Consider the following 17,931-nt stretch of genomic DNA (forward strand, 5'->3'; position numbering starts at 1 on the left):
GAAATCTATGAAAAAATAATCATCATTTTTCAAGTGATGTATGTATACCCAATTCAAGAAAAATGAACGGCCATTTTAGTTGAGAGCAAAAGAATGAAAATAGAGAGGATATGTGCTTAGATAATACATACTAATATATATTGAATTTTTTTAAAAAATATTGTCGGGTTTTGTTGGGTACCCGAACCCGATCGGGTAGTAATTATACTACCCGACACCAACCCGAAAATTCTAAACCCGATCGGGTCGGGGCGGGTATCCGATACCCGACCCCAAACGCCCACCCCTACTCTCAAACACTACCTTAAGTAAATGATATATTTGACGATTGATAAACGACTCGTTCCTACTACTATTGAATATTTTTTTAAAAAATACTTTCTATTATATAAATTTATATATTAATTTAAAATAAAAAAAATACATATATGTCCATACATATATGAACATAAGGTTAAAATAATTTATAATAAAATATTCTACACATAATACTACATTTTTGCATGCAAATAAAAATAATCACTAATTAAATTCTTAAATATATTATACATTATATTATACATTATACATATATTAAAAACGTGTATTACTAAAATAATACATAAATATATTTAAAAATCATGCATCTATAAATATAAATATAAATAATAAATAAATAAATAAATAACTAAATACTTTAATATTCACGTTAATATTTTCCAATACTAATTAATGGGATATGAAAACCAAGTAAATGCCGCGGGTGCCACGTAATCGAAAAAATAAATAGGAAGTTGGAGACGATTAGCCAAAAAAACTAAGGGAAAGGGAAAAAGGTTCGTGTAAAACTAAAACCCTCGTTTTCAGAGAGATCGAGGGAGAAGATGGCGTCGTCTTCCAGCAGCGGCCTCACATTCAAGCTCCATCCGCTCGTCATTGTCAACATCTCCGATCACTTTACTCGGATCAAGTCACAGTCTGCTCCGCCTCATTCCGCTCCCAACGGAGTCGACGCCGCGTCGCCGCAGCCTACCCCCCCGCCGCGCGTTTTCGGTTGTGTAATCGGTGTCCAGCGCGGCCGTACGGTGGAGATCTTCAACAGCTTCGAGCTTCTCTATGACTCCTCCACACACTCCCTCGACCGCGCTTTTCTCGAGAAAAAACAAGAGCTTTGTACGATTTTGTTACTTTTTTTTTCCGTGTTTTTAATCAATACGTGTAGAAGGAACTGAAATAGTTATGTTTGACGTCTAATGAGCAGATAAGAAGGTCTTTCCCCATTTTTATGTTCTGGGATGGTACTCGACTGGGAGCGATGCTCAAGAATCCGATATGATTATTCATAAAGCCGTGAGTCTGTCTTATTGTTTGTCAGCTCTGCAAAGATTTATACATCTTTCTGGTTGAGTATCTTCATATTAGGCTATAATATTTTGGAGTGACTTAATGTGATACAAAGAGAATAATAGCCTGTGGAAAATCTTGATGTACTTTAAAGGGTCTACCTCCAGCTTTAAATGCTGTAGTGGACTTGCACAGACAAGAATTGATGAGAAAATAACGTAGTTAAGTTTTCCTGATTATTCAATTATCCATATCAAAACCAGATGGCTCCCCAGTATGGTGTTTTAACTGTTGCTTCTATTTTTTAGGCAGTGGACACATTTCATTGTTTCTACTTTCTAGTACTATAATAACAAAAGTTGTTCCACTTCTGTGACTCTAATGTTATGTTTTTTGTTTTAACAGTTGATGGATATCAACGAGAACCCTGTTTATGTTCTTATCAATCCTTCAATTAATCCTGCACAGAAAGATCTGCCTGTTACAATCTTTGAAAGTGGTATGTGTTTCCCGGGACAATTTTTTAAATTGGTATTATTGTTTATTTATTATCTATAAATACTCCAAAAGCCTGCCATTTATTTGGTCTCCTAGACTAAGTATTTTCTCCATTTTTTGCAGTTCATGTTATCCCTCTATCATGATTGTGCTTGTCAATCTATATGCTATGATAAGATCCATGATATATGCTTTTTATGTGCTTCAAACCATGTATTAAGTTATTAACTGTATGCTTCTTATCTAACTTTTGTTGGTTCTGTTTCATCGTTCTTCCTCCATAGAAAGACCTATCTTTTATCATTTAAATTTTTTACATTGTGGGATATTACTCTATGCAGAAATCTTTGTATTTGGTTTTGAGTTGGCAATGAGATAATCTAGATTTATTAAGATGTAAATGATGCGGACTAGTATGCAGCTGGGCATGTGAATATTCTCATGTGTGTAATCCTGTTTTTTGAGCCATTTGCATTTCAGTCATGAAGCCTGGGAGGAAACAATATTATTTTTTCCTTCATAATTGTTTTAGGAAACCGCTGCCTTGTTGTTGGCAACTGAAGCAGTACTTTGTGTGGTTATATTGTAATAGAGATTTGCATCCAAAAGATGAACCACATGGTTGTCATGTCTGTTTGATTGTTTTTTTTAACATACTTCAGTCACAATGTTAATCTGACACAAGCTTCCATCTCTTCTCTCTCCTGTTCAAGAATTGCATGTCATTGATAGCATCCCTCAGCTTATATTTGTTCGGTCCAGTTACACCATAGAGGTATGTTTTGTTTTTTTTCCTTCTTTTGATCATGTTTCGAGCAAGCAATAGGCTAATATGAGACCATCTGTCTTCTTGTTGTTGCTAGACAGTAGAAGCAGAGAGAATATCTGTTGATCATGTTGCCCATCTAAAACCATCAGATGGAGGTTCAGCTGCAACTCAGTGTGAGGATTTTCTTTTCTGATAATTTCCAGCATGCATCGTAATATTACACCCCCCCCTGCCTTGAAATGATATTTGTCACTCCTCCATGGCTCACTAGCATATAGGGTTGACGATTACCTTATTTTGTAGTGGCTGCTCACCTTACTGGCATACACAGTGCCATCAAGATGCTGAATAGTAGAATCAGAGTCCTCCATCACTATCTTCTAGCCATGCAAAAAGGTATCGTGGTTATTTTCTTCTTTTTTGTGATGTATTGTATGTGACTTGATTGACATAGAACTTAAAAGGAATCCCATTTATTTCATCACAAATTGGATGCCAACTTTTATTAACCTAAGTGAACAATGAGTATTTATCATCGGAAATGCCACTATCAGCTCTTGAAAGTTTGTGCAGGACAATTCCTAATTTGTTTTGACAATAAATCTCACTTCTTATAAAAAAAATTATAATGTGTTGGTGTTCTTTTCCATGTATTTTTATTATTCTGAAGCATGAGAAGAGTATAATAGAGGAATTGTAAGTCCTTGCATGTTATATATCGATATGTTCCCGACTGAAGAAATCATAGACCAGCTTATTCTCGTCTCAGCATTGGTTTGATGATAGCTTCAGTTTTTATCGTACTCAATTGATGTGTATAGCCGTTATGGTATGAAATAGATAGAAAGCCATTGAGACTGAGTGCATGAGAATTGAGATGGATTCCAATTACTATCTTCTTTGAATCACCATGTTTATTAGTTGTTCACAAGCATTGCTGATGTTTTCAGGGGAAATCCCATCGGAGAATTCATTGCTGAGGCAAGTATCCAGTCTACTGAGACGATTACCGGCCATTGAATCTGAAAAATTTCAAGATGATTTCTTGATGGTCAGTGTTCTGGGGGATTTTGGTTTCCTGATATTAAAATTTGCAGCATTTGTACTCTCCATTCTCTTGGAATCTAGGGAGAAGTTATCTGCTTGAAATCATGTGAAATGTTGCAGTAAATCTTGTCTGGTGGCTTGCATGACATCTATGCATGCATAAAATAGTTTCTTATGTTTATTTTCTAATCCCAAATTCGATCCAATTTCAGGAATATAATGATACTCTATTGATAACTTACCTTGCCATGTTCACCAATTGTTCGAGGTATGTCTGTCTTCCTGGTATTGTTTCTTATTGAGTATCTGTTGGTAATTGGTATGTTGATGTTGAAATGGAAAGTAGAGTTATATAGTCCGGATACTCTGATGGGCAGATAACGTTTCCTGACATTTGATCCATCAAATCTTGTTTTTCATCGATTTAGAACCTATTAGCCTCAGTGGCTCTTACTTTATTGTTTTTGGTTGTTATGGCAGCACCATGAACGAGCTGGTTGACAAATTCAACACTGCTTATGATAGACATAGCCGGAGGGGTGGTCGGGCTGCTTTTATTTAAACATGTGTTTCTGTCTCGTTATCCTTATATATAAAGCCCGGAAGTTTATGCAAATTATATATGTGAAAACACACAACTGCTACAGTTTTCATGAAGACACGAGTTTTTCGTCCCTTCAAATCCTCATCAAGAGTTCTACGGACACAGCCTGAAGTGTCTTCATTCGTTGAAGGGGAATGCGAAGGAACATGATTTCTCTTCTTCTATCCTAGGTTAACTCAAACAGAAATTATAATTATATTTGCTTTTTTGTTTTCATGTGCATGGAAAATATTCATCAGAAATGTGTTATCAGATTACTAAGAATCATGATTTATTTGATTTTAATTTTTATTATGTATTTTTCGATGATAATATTATAATATTGTACTCTTTAGTGGCATGTGATGTTTAAAACTTGAAAATATTACAAAATTTGAAACAATTAATGTTCATTATCAGATACAATAGAAATTTTAGATTTATGATTTATCCATGTCCCCACTTTGATTATGCGGGGGGTCTGGATCAGCCAAAGCCCTGAGCATGCACTTTCCAATACAATTTCTTTGTACGTCCAAACAATGACCTTAATGTTATGGCTGTGAGAAAAACATACCCGGCAAATGGTATTAAGAGAATGCAACAAAAATAAGTGTTTATGTTAGGAAGTACACGTTATTTCCTACAATTACGAGCATAAAACCCTACAAAGGCTACTTACATGGCGTCTCCAAGAAAAGTTTGTGTGACCCTAAAACTCTTAAAAGTTCCTAGCGATCAGTAAAATTCGCAATTCTTTATTTTTCCAACATAATAGTGACTTGACTAAAACCTTTCAGTAAACAGCACTTACAAGAACTGTGAATCTGTTATGCTAAATTACATTTAAGAAGTGTAGAGAGAAGGATATCCCCTTGCTATACAATCTTGTGATACAAAATCCCAGTAGGAAAGTAACTTCTTCAAAAGAAACTCACCGGGGCTTGCAAAGAAAATGTCGATTTCTGGGTATTATTGGCATTACCGTCATTGATGACCGTTTATGATGATCATCCTAGAGCCATCTTCTTGTTGCTGGTTGTTTGACTTCCTGTAATTGATCACATCTCTACAAACGACCCAGAAGAAGCAATTAATGAGTGTGATGAATGTTAGGGTGAGCATACAAATTTTTCAATAGTATATGAGAAGTTATCGATGAAATAAAACAGGATTGTTATTATGAACTTGATGAAAGATTATGGACCAAATAGTACACTACCGATCATACCCAAACCAAGTGGGGTCCTGAGTTGAGCCAAAACCAAATAGGCATAAAATAAAAAAAAAGAACACCAAATTTGCATCTTTTTGTTCAACTGACTCATGTTTCATACATAAAGAGAAGTTGCACGTTCTTGAAATAAATTTGAAAATAGTTTAGTATGGCGTTCATCTTCAAACAATAGATATGAAATGGAACACGATTGTGAAAACGTTAAATAATAATAGTGGGTTTGAAAACAAGCAAAAATTTTTAAAAAAATTAAGTATGAAAGAAAAGGTCTGCATGCCCAAAGAAACAGGACAATGAAATGATGGGAAACGTAGAATGAACTAGCAAGCACCTGAGACAAATCCAGATCGAATCATAATAAAGAACAGCAACAACCCTGCGCTTTTTTTCTCTTTGACCATCTTCAGGCCGTTTCACCACCGGTAATTGTTTTATTCCTTTTGCCTCCATTAGCTGCTTAGCCATTGCCAGATCAGTGCCTGGGTAGCACGTCAGAAGTCCACGTTCTCGTCCGCGATAACTTATCCCACGTGTAAACACAGAAGAGACATTGCATGTGTCTACCTACAAGAATTCACAGTAACTAGACCGCGGTGTGAAATATCATTCCACATAGCACAGAGCAAATAAATGAGGACCAACAAATTTTCTATATTTTCCACACGGGAACAACTATATAATAAATTGTAATTTACATGCCCCTAAGATATTTGAGAAGATATTAAGAAAACATACATCCTTTGTGCTCCAGGAGGAAGGGTCACCGGATCTCTTGAACAACCATCGTTTAATGTCACCATAAGTTAAAATCCCTTCCAAATAATCATCAGCATCAACAACAAGGGCGCAATTCTGTTGACCATCACTCATACAGTTTAGTGCCTCTCTGAGACTTTGGGAAGGAGAAACCTTCAAATAGTTGTCCGACACAGCCTGAGAGACCTGATAAAAGAAGGAAAATACTAAATATTTTTTATAGAAATAATAAAACCTCCCAACTTCACAAATAAAATTTAAAAAATATATGATAGGAAAAGTGGCTTCTTTTCTGGTGCAGTTCGACCAGGGAGGACAGGAGACAGACCTTTATATTCTCTAGTAAAATCTCAAACTCTGTTGGTTGATATTTACTAGCATTGCCAATAATAGAGAGTTCTATATCATCTCTTTCACCAGTGATTCTCCTTGTATCCTCACTTTTATCTTCGGATGGTGAAATAATGGAATAAGCAAGTGGAGGGTGCTTTGTATCCGACACCTCTGTTTCCTTTTGCTGAGTTGTCACAGAGGGCACCCATATTGCTAGTCCAACTGCCCCCTGTTGCCACATATGAATTAAGTTACCACATTATGAATGAAAGGATTACAAATAAAATAAAAAAAAAAAAGCCCGTTACGGGTATATCAATAAGCAGGCATCTATACTTGCACTTTACAATAATACTGAGTAAAAAATTTGGGTTCTACCTCATAAATGTAATAGGGACCAGTTAATAAAGGCGTTCAGCCACCAAACATTGAAAGAAATTACATTATGTACTAAAACAGACCATTAACACATGCTTGCAGAGGCTTCTGTAAGGATTATTTAAGATCATCACACACTCAAAAATAACTTGGTGATAAAAGAGAGAAGAAAAGATGGCATTACTGCGTGTATAAGAATACATCTAAGCCCATTCTATGGCACAGAGTATACATTATTATGCCTGTGTCACAATTCAACACAAGAATGCCAAAACAAACTACAGTAAGTAAATGAGACAAACCCAGATATATCTTCTCCTCCATTAGTAAATAAAACAATTCTTAAAAAGAAAACCGAAAACGATGGTCACCTAAATTAGCAACACCAGTAACCACATCCTCACTCTATAATCAAGCACCTCTTTCCCTTGCCAAATTCCATAATAACAGGGTGATGCTCACCGATTAAGAAAATAATGCTATTGTAACACTTGTTAAAGAGATCAACTTGTCTAGCAAGAAAAAGAACCTATACAGCACTAATATAAGATCAAGCATTGCAACAACTAGAGAATCTAGAGATCATGCGACTATCACAGAATAAGACTGGTATTTCCAGAAAAGACAGACAAGTAGACGAGAGTCAATATTCTCTGATTCAGGCATACCATGAGAGGAAGCAATATTCTGTAATCTCTAGTCAGCTCAAAGAGGAGAAGAACTGAAGTTAAGGGGACTGAACAAACAGAAGCTAATGTTGCAGCCATTCCAACCTGCAACAGAGCTCGGTAGTGGCAGATGCAATGTTAATAATCAAAATTGTATAGAAAATAAAAAAAGCAATTGAAAGAACTATGGCTAAACTTAAGCATATAGGACATTACTAATGCATAAGCCTGTGGCTCGGCGATGGTAGCATTTCCCGGAATAGCTGAGTTGATAAGCTCTCCAGCACAGCCCCCAAATACAGCACCCACTGCAGCACCAATCATCAAACTTGGAGCATATAAACCACCAACGAGGCCAGACCCTTTACATAGAGTAGTGGCCACCACTTTTGCAGCAGACAATTGAGCCAGAAGCCAGATTCCAGGTGCCGAGGCAGTCTTTCCAGTGCGTAAAATTTCATCAACATTAGTGAAACCCCAGTACAATATTCCAGGATATTTGAGAGCTATTAACCCAGCTCCTAAACCCCCCAAAGCAGGGCACACTACATCTGGGATCCCAAATTTTTCTTTGATCAGCAGAAACACCTTTGAGAACCAAGCCAACAAGCGTGTGAAAGCAACACTAACTACTCCACAGAGCATTCCCAATATAAGGTACAAAGGTAGCTCTAAGGTAAAAAAAGGAATAGTTGATCAGACATGCACAACTATTCAGAAAAATTAAACAGGCAAAACATCTACTCAAAAATCCATGGCACAATCACCAATACTCTTCCAACCACACACTGGGCCACAGGCTAGTATGCTTTTTAAGCAGTTGACAAGCAAGTATATTTTTGCTATATAAAAAACGCATACGTGAATGGTCTGTAGCATAAATTATGTTAAGGAATTCCCAGAGAAATCCAGCAGTTTCATTCACATTGGAAGTTACTTGAGCATTTTTAATTTTTAACAAAAGCATGTCTGCTATGATAATGTGACATGTAGTATTTGTCTAGGTATGCCCAGTGCAACTTCTATAAACTCTCATTTTGACTTTTGGATTATTATTATTTTTTCGGATTTGGAGAAAATAACAGCAAATTGATAGTTAAGGTAGACCAACACATTTTCCAGCAAGTATTGTTTCTACTTTCTACCAACAAAATATATATAAGTGACTAGATGAATTGTGGCAACCTAACTACGATTAACGGAGGTAAAACATTGAACATTCACATTCAGCATGGCAGCCCATTGATTCAGGATAATGACAGTAGTCAGTCAGAACATCCAAAGAAACAAATAAGAATCAGATCAAATACCAGCAGCAGATTTCAAATCATATGCAGGCACTGTGAACGCCTGTTTCTCCCCAAGCACAGCATTTGAAACAGTAGAGGAGATAACAGAAGCCAATATTATTATTGCAGTAGTAAATGGAGGAGAGTTTTCTGCACGTAGAGGCCTCAAAACGGTTTCTATAGCAAAGAAACATCCAGCAACTGCAACATTGAAACCTGAAGTGCAACGGGAACCTTAATACAACCTATCTACCATGAAGATTGGAAATAATATACGTAAAAAGACGCTAAGTCATATACATAGTTGTGTGGCAGTAGTTGACAGAACAGTGGAATTTTCCAGGTAAAAAGATTCCTGATCCATTCTTCAACTGCCCCCACCCCAAACAAATTCAGGAATAAAAGAAAAATGAAAGAAATAAAAAGGCGAACCTGATAATCAAAAGCAGATAAAATCAGGCATAAACGATAAAACCAACAGTGAAGCTAACACAAAAAGAAGCATCACATAAATAGCAGGTGGAATACCTGCAGAAATTCCAGCAGCTGCCCCAGCAGCAATGAGAGCAATTCTCCTTTCCCTATTATTCTCCATCGTTACCGAGAAACCATTGGCACACGATTTTCCAATATCTACACTTGGACCCTCAGGCCCCAAAGAACAACCGGTGCCTAACGTTGTAGCAGCCTGTATTGCCTTCACTATGGGGACGATTGCAGCAAACACGTTAAAGCCTTGTTCCTGGGAAGAAGTGGACTGCATTATTTGGTCTAAAATTTCAAGAAGACCATGCAAAACACCCACAATAACTCCTCCTAAAACTGGTATCAAAAGAATCCGATGCCATGTATCCTCTACCCTTTGCAACCGAAGCCAAGCAGCGCCTTCAATCGGGGTACCAGCCCATGCCCATTCGTGTATCACATGTACCTGCATGAAGCACATATCAGACATCTTACAATCTTTCCTACAGATAAAAACCAGAAAGGTTCCCGTCAAAATCAACTCTACTACTTTCACTATGTCAAAATGCAACTTCACTAATTTCACCAAGACTAAAAGTTGAAAAAAATATGAAAGAAACATTATTATGCCGCAACTGATTTAAGAGACTTAGCAGAAGTGACATCTAGGCTGGTACCAGAGTCTCTGAGACTAAGCCAATAACATGCCAATGAGTTTGAATTCTCATATTTTCACCATATTCATTTTCTAATGTTAATATAGATTCGAATCTTTTTATGTATTATGCATCAACAAAAACATGTGTTTCCGTTTGTTTATGTTTCAAGACCCAACAGTAACAAAACCTCAGCTCAAAAAAAGCATGATGTGCCCTCTAATTTACGTTTTAACAATATTTTCGCCCACTGGGCAAAAATCCTGGCTCCAATAAACCCTAAATCCAGGGTTTTCCTTCCACAAAAACTTAACCAAAAAATCAAATCAGGATGCTAAACCATCCATCCAAGAACCCCAACCAAAGTGAAGGACAGCAGAAACTTTTCAGTGAAAAGCATATTCCATCCAATTTCTGCCATCAAACTACCTTGGTTTAGCACAATAGCAAATTTCTCAGTGAACACGACGGGGTTTATCTCATACACACATTTCAACATGCCATTCATTTCAAGCTATCACCTCTTTTCTGAGCTTGCGTGAGCAGAACTATAACTTCGTACCTCAGCATTGAACATAATAATCAGACAGCCAACTCAATCCAAAACTCCAACAAACAACAAAATTTCCAACTTTGTCCACCAACCAACAAAAAAAAAAATCAACAGAAAACCAAAAGACCTTGAACTTCTGAACTAACCCCACGGTTAAACGCGGCAACGCAAAGCCCTGTGGCGACACCAAGTAGACATCCAATGAGCAGCAATGCCCACTCAGGTGGCGCACTATTGCCAAGAGAATCATCGGCGGGATCGGCATCCGCACTGCCAAAATGATTCGAAGTAGAAGGTGAAGACGGAGAAGGGCGTCGGTGATGGTCCCTATCCGATCGAAGATTAACCGATAACCTGTGACCCGAACCCGATAACCTGCGATCCAACCACTTCAAAAGATCCGACGGGAGGCACCCTTTATTATTTGAGCTAATATTTTTCCGCGGCGGCGATTGGCTGCCTCCTCCTTCCAAATCGGCGTCGGATGCCGATGAATCAGAGCGCAGCAAGCTGCGATCTTCGAATTCGCCTGCCGTTGACATATCTGCACCGCTCCACTTTTCAGTGATCGATTGTACACGCTACAATTCGCTCCATTTTCACGTCATACATCATTCATAATCATTATTTTACGTACATTACAAATGTGATATTAAAAAATCAGGAATGGTGTTATTACATAAATAAATCAACCAAAAGTCCAATGCAAATTGACCAACGGGCTCCCGCATGAAAATGGAAATGCAAACTATTACATATATAAATTTAAAATTAAAATAAATGGGAATTCAGAAGCCCGGAATTATATAGGGCTCCTCCATTTCACTTGTTTCATGGCCCTTTTAAGGATTTTAGAGGATCCAAGTATTTTGTTGAGGGTTTGACTGCCTTTGGTTGCAAATGTAAAATTGAACTAAAACAACAACAAAAACAAAAAATTTCTTAAAAAAATATATTGTATCATTATAATAGTTATTCTAAAAATGAAATTTGAAAAAAGATTTTTTTAAGAAGCTATAATTTTGAGCTATTTGATTTCTACTTCTACATTTGTTTGAAATAAGAACATGCATTTTTTTTTTTCAATATTTATCCAAACATCAAAACCAAGTTTTGACTCTTCGTTAGTTCGGTGGAAAAAAATCGAGTTCAATCTACTGAGTACTATTACAAGTTCTTAAAATCCTCGAAAAATGTTGAAATCCATAATTATTGTGAATTGTTTTGACTAAAATAATTTGTATATATCCGTAGTGCAGTTAATTTTTGATATATTAGTGAAACCTTTTCTGAAAAATTCAAATAAATATTCCGACAAAATACATTACAAATTTAATCAAATATTTCTCCATCTATTATTAAATTTTTCTCTCAAAATTAAATAACCTCACCTCTTTACGATTTTTCTTCTTCTTTTTTTTTTTTTTTAATCCCACCTCATTTCAATTCTACTTCCAAAAAAAATTATTTATAAATAAGAAATGGAGGAATATACATGAAGCCCAAATGATAAAAATGGATAGTCTCGGTATATGCTGATAACATAAAACGAAGCGAATTGGATTTGAGCCAATGTCAAGATGGGCCTCCTGCTTCGAGAATTGAGTGAGACTGTCCACCCTGGAATTTATGACGAAGTGGACACCGGATTGGGACGTTTCAGCAAAATATCCCAAAACTGAAAAATTCAAACTTATTCTATTCCCGAAACTACCCTCCACGCCATCATATTCTGTTGGGCTCAAGAAATAAGTATTTTGGAATTTGAACTTATATTGTTTAATAGGAAATAATTTAATCTTGTCGATTCATAAAGGACTTGTTCTTGCTTCACATAATTAAAAAACTTGAAGGCCATGTAAAACTTGAAGAAGATGTTTAGGAGAGGTTCAAGAAAACATTTTCTTTACTCACTTCACAATTTTGTGAAGAAAAGCTAAGAAAGTTTTGATTATTTGAAGTGACTTTTGCTGTGTGTTCAAATGCAAAACTCGACACCAGAACTAATAATATGAACTGCACAGACTGAAACATAATTGCGCCAACTATGCATCACTAACTTGACACAAAAAGATTACATCTTACTTCTCATTCTCACTAATTTAGCCAGTGTTTCTTGAGCAGCCAATGTTTGAGCATGGTTGTGGCCAAGCATCACTGTTCTGATACTAATGCAAGTTCTGCACAGCTCTTCCGCACGTTCGAAATGGCCGCCTCTTAGCAGTAACTTTGCCCTGGTTTCCAGTAATATTGCTTTCAGCAATGTCACCTCTTGCCATACATATTCGTCGACCTTTTGATTCGATTGGGGGCCCTTCTTCCAGCAAATCGATTTGTGGCCTTGTATTTGCGACACGAAAGACTTCTCCACTTCTTCGAGCACACTTGTGCAGACTTTTAATAGCTCTAATGCTGAGTTGCACATTGAGAAGTTTGTGAAGGCTCTTATTGCTAAAGGGACAGCTGTTTTCTTTATGAAGAGGACCATGTCGATGGCCTTAAGTTGCACTAGTGAGGGTTCCGATTTGAAGCCAAAAACTAGGAACGCCGAGGCCCATAAGTGGTCTGAATTCGCTACTGGATTCCCGGTTTTCCAGATTCCTTGGACTGTTGCCTTTGAAGCAATCAAACCATTTATTCTTTTACCAAATAGTTGAGTTATAGGGTGAAGCTGAATCCAGCAGCCTGGCTGCCTGTTGGCTCGTCTAGCCAAACCGAGTTTGACTAAGAGAAGAGCTGAATCTTCTTCAGTCTTCCAAGTTTGGCGGGTTAAGTAACCGGAGCAGCAAGGGACATTGAGTTTCAGACATCTGATCCATTTTGCATGTTTGGTTTTGGTGGACTCTATGCTATTTGCTGCCGCAGCCAATGAGTTTACAAGCACTGGTGCCGGTGCAAACCATGCTCCTGCTTGAAGCATTCTTGAAGAAAGGAAATTTCTACTTCCACTTGCTTGCTGCAACACTGCAGCACAAAAGGACATGACTTTGATTAGGAAAGGATTGTTTCTGCAAAATTGTTGATCTGCTGTGCTCAAACTAGAACAGACGGCGTTCTCTTCGAATTGAATCTGATCCACTGCCTCAAATAGAGCAGATGGGGTAACCGCAAGTTCAGAAAGCAGTGAACCAATCACCCATAATCCAAAACTCGACCCCTGCAATTTTTCAACAAATTTTCGCAGAAATCCTAGTTCTGTAGCCGGATACTCCTTTCTTCTTCTTCCTGTCACCAATGCTATAGCATCAGATGGAGGCAGCGGCTGAAGCTGCATTGTATCAAAGTTCATAACTTTAGAGAGCCTTGTCGTGATTATAACATGGGTGCCTCCTGTGTTTCTTGGTATCAAATCATGTAGATCCTTTCCATCCCACCATTCACTCTCGGACTCGAGATTATCAATGATTAGTAAATAAGGTAAGTCTCTGAAGATCTCCCTCGTAAACCGTTTGAATGCTTCGGATTCTTGTTCATCGAAGCTCCGAATCCTGCCTCTATCCTTCTCTTCATCTGCAGTCACATCCAATCCCATTTTGAGAGATAAGTTCAGTATATTTTGCCTGAGATATCGTGCCTCACCTCCCACCCATAAAACCATCTTGTATCTTTGGGAGTACTGGTGGGCAAATTCCAATGCTAGCTCTGTCTTTCCAACCCCTGGTGATCCATTTATGCACACAATGCCGCCGCCGCTCTTGTTTTTCCTACTTTTAGATTTCTTGCATTTCGGAGAATTTTTGCCGATTAGGGGCTCAACCCATGCCTCTAAATTAGGTTCTTTACAACTTTCAACCTTCAAACTGATGTATTTGTCTCCTTGAACAGTGTAAGCATCACTTTCCCCGTCTGCTAGACCTTCAGATTGCCCCAGTTTGCCCCCACAATTTCCTTCCATTACACATTCTTGTTCCAAATAATCCCCGAACCCGAAAAACGCAGCCTCGATTTCCATTACCTCTCTCTCCTTCCCCACGAAGTATCTGTTTCTTGGAAATGGTATCTCTTCGAACATTTCAACTTCATTATCCCCTGCACTGTTCCTCCCCAGCTTCCCGGTCAATATCTGGGCAGCTTTGGACACACAGCTTCTCCAGTTACCGTCGTTAGCTTCCAGTTTGAAATCGTGGCATCTCATTAGTCCCTCCAATGCTTCTTTACATTCCTTGTTATCAGAACTGGGGTGGAAAAGACTTGCAATTTCATTCGCGTCGGTATCAAAGAATAAAGGGATCAAGTTCTTCTTTTGAGAAAAGAATCTAATCTCCTCCAAGCTCAGATGATTGCGAAGGCTGTAACTTGTGACAACCACAATACCGAAGGTGACCGAGCAAATAACCCTGTCAGCAGTATCGTGGCTCTGGTTATCTGTATACTTTGCTCTGTCTGCTACAAAACAAGCAATGCCTTGAACCTCTAGCTCAGATTTTAGCCACTTACAGAAACGTATCAAATTTGGGTTTTGACCATGAAATCCTATATAGACATCACAGCTTCTTAACTTCACATTGGAAGCAGGAGAAACGGAGCCTTTGGTTAGAGAAATTCGAGGGACGGGGAAAGAAAATGAAATCCGAGGTGCAGACTCCGAGCCGGGAACTGGCACACAGGCCACAATCTTGAGCTTTGTGCTGGTGGGATCATCGGAATAGTCGTACTTTTCCGGCGGTGGGGTGTAGGAGGTACTTGGAACGTCGTCTGACAGTGAACCGCTACACGACCCTGGTGGAGAAAGAGTAGAAAAGGTAGTGACGAGAGTTGAATTTTCCGGGTTCGGGTTTGGGTTTGTATTCGAATTTGTAGCTAGAGTGGCTCTTGGAGAAATGTAAGGTGATTGAAGTGCAGATGCAAATGCAGAGGATGGTGGGGAGACGAGTGGAGAAGTATATGGAGACGATGCTAGTGAATTTGGCAATGAATTCTTTGACATTGAATCTGGAGTTACAGTGGCAAGTGTTTCCCCGACGGATTGCTTCCTGCCTGAAGTTGCGATCTTGATTGTGAGGGACTTTGCATCGACGGTGCAGATTTCTTTAACTGGTTTAACCGACAACCCAGCTTCTGTATCCATGTTCTGATAATGAATGAGGAGGTAGGTCCCCACCTTAAAATCCTGGTTTAGTAGTTGTCAAATAATTTAAAGACAACTCCGTATTTTTGCTAAATGAACAGCAACTTTTGAAGAATGCAAAATTCCAGCTTCATTTCATTTCTTGAGTGCGATTCGGAACCAGATATGAACTGAACTTGGTGTTGGATTCATTCTTGCTTGTGATTTTATGTTGGCAGGTGCAATTTATTGTGAGACTGCCACTGAGTACTTGTACAGCAGAAGAAGAATGCAACAGCAAAGACTTTTTGAAGAACAGGTGTGGAGATCTAACATGTGATCATCTTCTTCCTAAAGTGGGCCTCCCTGAGTCAGAACCAGAACCCCGTCAGGAGTAATATCATGTCCATACCAATCAGTCACAGAAACAACAATCGTTACAAAATTAGTCAGTTTACCATGTAAAATAATTTCATATGAAATGGGAAATGAAGAGAAGAAGGAAAAAAAAAAAAGAAAAGAAACTTATTCATGTATCCAATCATATGAACAAGCTGTACATATGTGAATATGTATCAAGTATGGGCTGGATCTGCGAGGAGTTTTGGATATTAAAAGTCACAAGAATCTGCGGTGAGTAATAATATTTAAAAGATTCTTATTTTAGGAGTTTTGTCTTGGACTTTGGGTATTTTTTTAAATAAAATAAAATAAAATTTCCTTTTAGTGGCAGAAGCCAAAGATTGGTCAGAAAGTACTCGAAGAAAATAAGGCATTGGGAGAGCAAATATGAACCCAAACCTGGTTGTCTTTTGTTGATGGCACTAGCGTATCGAAACAAAAGATTTTTCATTTTGCATGGATTTCAAGACCGTTTCATCTCTTTATTTGTACTCCATCTGACATATTTCATAAGTTTGTGTGCATATTTTGCTCTGGAAATCGGACCAAGACCAGTCCAACTAAAGTTGTGAGACTAACTAATTTAGCAATATGAAAAATTGGTGCGTTAAATTTTGATATTCATGATCAAAGAACAAAGTTTATTGATTTAAAAATAGTAGGTTGATAATCTAATCTGCAGTACAAAAGCTTAGTATGTGACAAGAAATAAGATGTGAGTTGTTTTGAGAACTAAAAAGCCTCAAATTGTTTCTTACTTTAGAATTTGGAATCATCTTAGGTGTAATAAACTCTATTTTTTTAAGCATTCCCAGCTCATCGTTCATGGGAAAATAAAAATATATTTTACGTGGAACGGGTTTTAAATTCAGACGAGAGACATAGCGGAGTCACCGATACAAAATGAATAGGATTATGTATAGACTTACATGTCCTATATGATATATATAATTATAAAGTCACCGGCTTTTAAGTGTCATGATGGGAGATTTAGGCGTAATATAAGCTGGAAAGCCTTGATACTTGGATGAAGTTTAGAGGTTTTGTATTAGTTAATATTATTATTTGATTGAGTAAATTAGTATATACAATTTTTAATGCTTAATGGTGCGATTAAAATACTATCTTGCACGGTCCACTCCCTTGTAACTTGGCTGCATGTGGCTCCAAGACTTGCAACTCTGTTTCCTTTTTTCCAATCATGGTGATGATGATGTTATTCAATGAACGGGACCCTTTTTTTGGTTTTCTTTTTCTATACCTTGAACGGTAATAAACCATTTTTTGATTCGTGAAATGAGACGATGTTGATGTGTAAATCATGATAGGAACTATGACAAATTGATAAATATAAGAAGTTTTTTTTTATAGTGTAGTAGTCTTACAAATGGTGTTTGTTAATTGTTAGCTGAATAATTTTGATGATATCGAAATTTTACCTTGGGTTCGGTCTGTTAGAATGGATCCTCCAAATCTTCTATGAAACAGGTCGGGTCGGGTATCAATGAAATCTGCGCAAGCAACAGCTAGGTCAAGGGGCGCCGAAGGTGTTTTCGGCGTGACCCCTCCGATGCCTAAGTCAGTGTCTTGAAGGCAGAGGGTATGATTAATGCGAAAACTGAGAGATATGAGTGCGTGAATGTAAAAGTGAGAGTGAATGTGTGATGAATAATGAGTAGTGAATAATGAAAAATGAATCATCACAACCATAACAATACCTGTATTTATAGGAGAAAAATAGTAAGTTACCTAGTCGAATTATAACATGTCCTGGACTAGGACTCTTCATCCATTGGTCCCTTTGTAAGCTTATCTCTATCTCGTGAATATTTGAAAAGATTCAGGCTTATCTCATATATATCAGAGTCCTACTTGAACTCGAAAAGAATACTTGTGGCCCATTAGAAACAGCCTAGATCGGCCCATA

The 17,931-nt window shown here is 37.6% G+C and overlaps 3 protein-coding genes across 6 annotated transcripts; 1 reads left to right on the forward strand and 2 right to left on the reverse strand.

Annotated features, from left to right (window-relative positions):
* The first annotated feature begins 785 nt into the window (after positions 1-785).
* LOC140859811 (COP9 signalosome complex subunit 6a) lies at positions 786-4,581 on the forward strand. Its single transcript, XM_073262375.1, has 9 exons — positions 786-1,152; positions 1,241-1,329; positions 1,729-1,822; positions 2,535-2,596; positions 2,685-2,763; positions 2,894-2,986; positions 3,541-3,641; positions 3,850-3,905; positions 4,118-4,581. The coding sequence occupies exons 1-9, from the start codon at positions 864-866 to the stop codon at positions 4,197-4,199; spliced, it is 945 nt and encodes a 314-aa protein (XP_073118476.1). The 5' UTR covers positions 786-863; the 3' UTR covers positions 4,200-4,581.
* A 202-nt stretch (positions 4,582-4,783) lies between these two features.
* Positions 4,784-11,359, reverse strand: LOC140859810 (chloride channel protein CLC-f-like). Of its 4 annotated transcripts, none has more exons than XM_073262372.1 (9): positions 10,702-11,355; positions 9,410-9,812; positions 8,903-9,097; positions 7,809-8,143; positions 7,593-7,697; positions 6,542-6,775; positions 6,193-6,399; positions 5,789-6,021; positions 4,784-5,289 (listed from the first exon to the last, which is right to left on the reverse strand). In XM_073262372.1, the coding sequence occupies exons 1-9, from the start codon at positions 11,095-11,097 to the stop codon at positions 5,208-5,210; spliced, it is 2,190 nt and encodes a 729-aa protein (XP_073118473.1). In that variant the 5' UTR covers positions 11,098-11,355; the 3' UTR covers positions 4,784-5,207. The 4 variants fall into 4 exon arrangements, with proteins under 4 accessions (XP_073118473.1, XP_073118472.1, XP_073118474.1 ...); XM_073262371.1 differs by having other exon boundaries at positions 7,809-8,263; positions 10,702-11,352; XM_073262373.1 differs by having other exon boundaries at positions 7,809-8,263; positions 10,683-10,957.
* A 1,176-nt stretch (positions 11,360-12,535) lies between these two features.
* LOC140865439 (uncharacterized) lies at positions 12,536-16,179 on the reverse strand. The gene is made up of 2 exons (XM_073270089.1): positions 16,061-16,179; positions 12,536-15,968 (listed from the first exon to the last, which is right to left on the reverse strand). The coding sequence occupies exon 2, from the start codon at positions 15,621-15,623 to the stop codon at positions 12,630-12,632; it is 2,994 nt and encodes a 997-aa protein (XP_073126190.1). The 5' UTR covers positions 15,624-15,968; positions 16,061-16,179; the 3' UTR covers positions 12,536-12,629.
* Between the last annotated feature and the right edge of the window lie 1,752 nt (positions 16,180-17,931).

This window comes from Henckelia pumila, chromosome 4, assembly GCF_033568475.1.
Source record: "Henckelia pumila isolate YLH828 chromosome 4, ASM3356847v2, whole genome shotgun sequence".
NCBI classification, from domain to species: domain Eukaryota; kingdom Viridiplantae; phylum Streptophyta; class Magnoliopsida; order Lamiales; family Gesneriaceae; genus Henckelia; species Henckelia pumila.